The 3,197-nt window shown below is 36.0% G+C and overlaps 1 protein-coding gene across 2 annotated transcripts in view; it reads right to left on the reverse strand.

Moving 5' to 3' along the window:
* Nucleotides 1-3,197, reverse strand: part of PLA2R1 (phospholipase A2 receptor 1) — a 144,810-nt gene that overhangs the window by 41,276 nt on the left and 100,337 nt on the right. For both annotated transcript variants that reach the window (XR_005203317.1, XM_017547637.2), the window contains exons 19-20: nucleotides 2,048-2,151; nucleotides 260-399 (exon numbers count right to left, since the gene is read on the reverse strand). Coding sequence is in view for 1 of the 2 variants with exons in the window: in XM_017547637.2 (XP_017403126.1) it covers nucleotides 260-399; nucleotides 2,048-2,151 (244 nt within the window). In the remaining variant the exon portion in view is untranslated. The remainder of the gene's footprint in view (nucleotides 1-259; nucleotides 400-2,047; nucleotides 2,152-3,197) is intronic.

A 3,197-nucleotide genomic window follows, 5' to 3' on the forward strand; every position in this document is an offset into this window, starting at 1 on the left:
AAAAAAAAAAAAAAAAAAAAAAAAAAAAAGAAAGAAAGAAATGAGGAGTGGTGTCCAGACTGTTTCTGACAAAAAGTTTTTTGTTCTAAAAGATTTGTTACTAAATGGAAAACTAAAATTTCTTGAAAATTGTGACCAAAAAATTCCAGGTCCTATGGACAAGTCATAGCTTTTAAAAGCCACTTTCACTTTTTGAATGCTTTCCAAAATTAGTGTCTACAAAAGAAAAACAAAGGCAACTTTTGAAAAACAAGCTTACCTTATAGTTAAAATATAGCCATCCTTTGGGACACGCTCCATGTTGTTTAGGTGTATCTTCCTTTTTTTCTACTGGCCAAACCTTTTTTCGCTTACAGATACTAGGCATAGAAACTGAACACTCTTCACTACCCCAGAGTCCTGGAGAAGAAAATGGGTTAGAAATGGCTTAGACACAATGGTGACTCTTTGAAGGCATTCTCTATTGATCACTAATTTTATGACTGCTATGGTTTTTCATAATTTATTTTTTAAAATCTAGAAACTGAACTAAACTACAGATCATAGAGTTCTGGAAGGACAACAGCTAACCGGGCAAGGGGTCAAATCAGTAATTTTAAGAACGTAGACATTTTGCAAATTAAAAAAAAATCTAAATACTGCAATTGGAATATAGAACTGATTAAGGTCCTAAGAATATTTGACTTGTGTGGCAAAAGAATACTTTGTAGGGTAACAATTTCATTTTAAACCCTTCAGCTTCAATATGCAGAGAGGAAAGATTCTAAAACAGTAGATAATTCCTATTTTATAATTCTTTAGAAAATATAATAATTTAGAAAAATTAACTCAAAAACTTTCAAGAAAATAGGATTTCTTAATTTTGACCCTTAAATAAAACGGACTCACATATAGGCATGTCCTCAGTTAGACATATCCTCAAATCTTTAGCCTCCGACAAACTGACTTTTTTCTTTTAATTTAGAAGAGGTGTATTTTCAGAATAAGGATTATAGAATGCATTTTGTTGGCATCCAAGTCATAGATTCCAGAACAGGGCAGAATGCATGCCAATTGCAAGGGAAGGCTCAGTTTTCTAGATCAGCAATATGAGCCAAAAGATGCTGGCACTTTGAAGGAAGGGCTGGAATGCTATTTTCAATGCAGATTAGTTGCCATGCTCCCAGACTCTCAAAACAGTCCTTTCTGTAGGCTGTTGTGACACCTGCTGGTAAAAGCAAGCTGATTAACCACACGGATTTTCCTTTCCTAAGTCTCTGCAGAGGCCCTCATATCCAAAATTATTTTCCATGTTTATCCCTTTCCTGGTCTAGGGCACAGGTTAGTTGTGAATCTGTTAGAGTAGCAGATATTGTTATCTTTTATTGCTTCAAAAGAAGGAGCATGAGTGGACAATCGACCTAACTACACTGCACTGATGAAGAGAATTTAAAATCCAATCTTCAACCTGAATGTGCTTCTAAATCCAACTTGCAAACAATTGCCTTTCTAAGGCAGGCAGCAATTGATGCCAGATATTGAAAGGAAAAAAGAATACTGACTTGAATCAAAACATTTACTAAATAGGAAAATGGAAGCGAGTTTCACAGAGGCTAAAGTTCTGGCCAATTATAAATTGGATACCAGATATATATATACAAACACATGTATATATATACACATACACATATATATATATATATATATATATATATATATATATATATATATATATATATATTTTAAGAAGTGCTACATTGAAATTTCATAGAGAAAAGTATTTGTCAGTCATATATTTTTTAACAGTTTCATTGGGCCCATTTCTGGTGCTGTTTTGATTTCTGAGGAAGGACTTATCCAGATGTAAATTATTTTCAAGAACATGAATACATGGATTGAACAGAAGGAACAGCCACCCTTAAGCCTTACGGCAGACAAAACTGAACACATCAACTAAAAAGAGAAATAAACAGAAACTCCTCACGGAAATGATGCATGGAAAAGACTTTAAGCCTCCTGAAAATTATCACTTTGTATTATAAACCCCCAAATGGATAAGTAAAATAACCTGTTATGGAAGAAATAAAGCCACATCTGTGGCTCTGATTATTCACAGTTCTTTCTCTTCCTGTGTCCCAGTTCTGGTATATCACTGGCGTTCCATCTCTCCAGCTGTAGGAAGATTAAAAATGTTAAGATCTCTCATTCTGCATGTCCAGTCTCCAACATCATTCTTAGAGTTCTGAGGTAGGGATGGAAGGTATCATATTCTATTAAATTAAAAAAAAATCATATGTAGCATGGTGCCTATAGTTAATAATACTGTATCATATACTTAAAAATTTTCCAAGGGGGTAGATTTTTTTTGAGATGGAGTCTTTTTTTTAAAATTTATTTTATTGCATTTTAGGTTTTGGGGTACATGTGAAGAACATGCAAGATTGTTGCATAGGCACACACGTGGCAGTGTGATTTGCTGCCTTCCTCACCATCACCTGCATCTGGCATCTCTGCCCTTGCTATCTCTCCCCAACTCCCCACCCCCCACCGTCTCTCCCCTATTTCCCCCCAACAGACCCTAGTGTGTAGTGCTCCCCTCCCTGTGTCCATGTGTTCTCATTGTTCAACACCCGCCTATGAGTGAGAACATGAGGTGTTTGATCTTCTGCTCTTGTATCAGTTTACTGAGAATGATGGTTTCCAGGTTCATCCATGTCCCTGGAAAGGACACAAACTCATCGTTTTTAATGGCTGCATAATATTCCATGGTGTATATGTGCCACATTTTCCCTATCCAGTCTATCATGGATGGGCATTTGGGTTGGTTCCAGGTCTTTGCTATTATAAACAGTGCTGCAATGAACATTCGTGTGCATGTGTCCTTATAGCAGAACGATTTATAATCCTTTGGATATATACCCAGTAATGGGACTGCTGGGTCAAATGGAATTTCTATTTCTAGGTCCTTGAGGAGTCACAACACTGTCTTCCACAATGGTTGAACTAATCTACACTCCCACCAACAGTGTAAAAGTGTTCCTATTTCTCCACATCCTCTCCAGCATCTGTTGTCTCCAGATTTTTTAATGATGGCCATTCTAACTGGTGTGAGATGGTATCTCAATGTAGTTTTGATTTGCATTTCTCTGATGACCAGTGATGATGAGCATTTTTTCATATGTTTGTTGGCCTCATGTATGTCTTCTTTTGTAAAGTAT

The sequence above is a fragment of the Cebus imitator genome, unplaced genomic scaffold, assembly GCF_001604975.1.
Source record: "Cebus imitator isolate Cc_AM_T3 unplaced genomic scaffold, Cebus_imitator-1.0 Scaffold10, whole genome shotgun sequence".
Lineage (NCBI taxonomy): Eukaryota > Metazoa > Chordata > Mammalia > Primates > Cebidae > Cebus > Cebus imitator.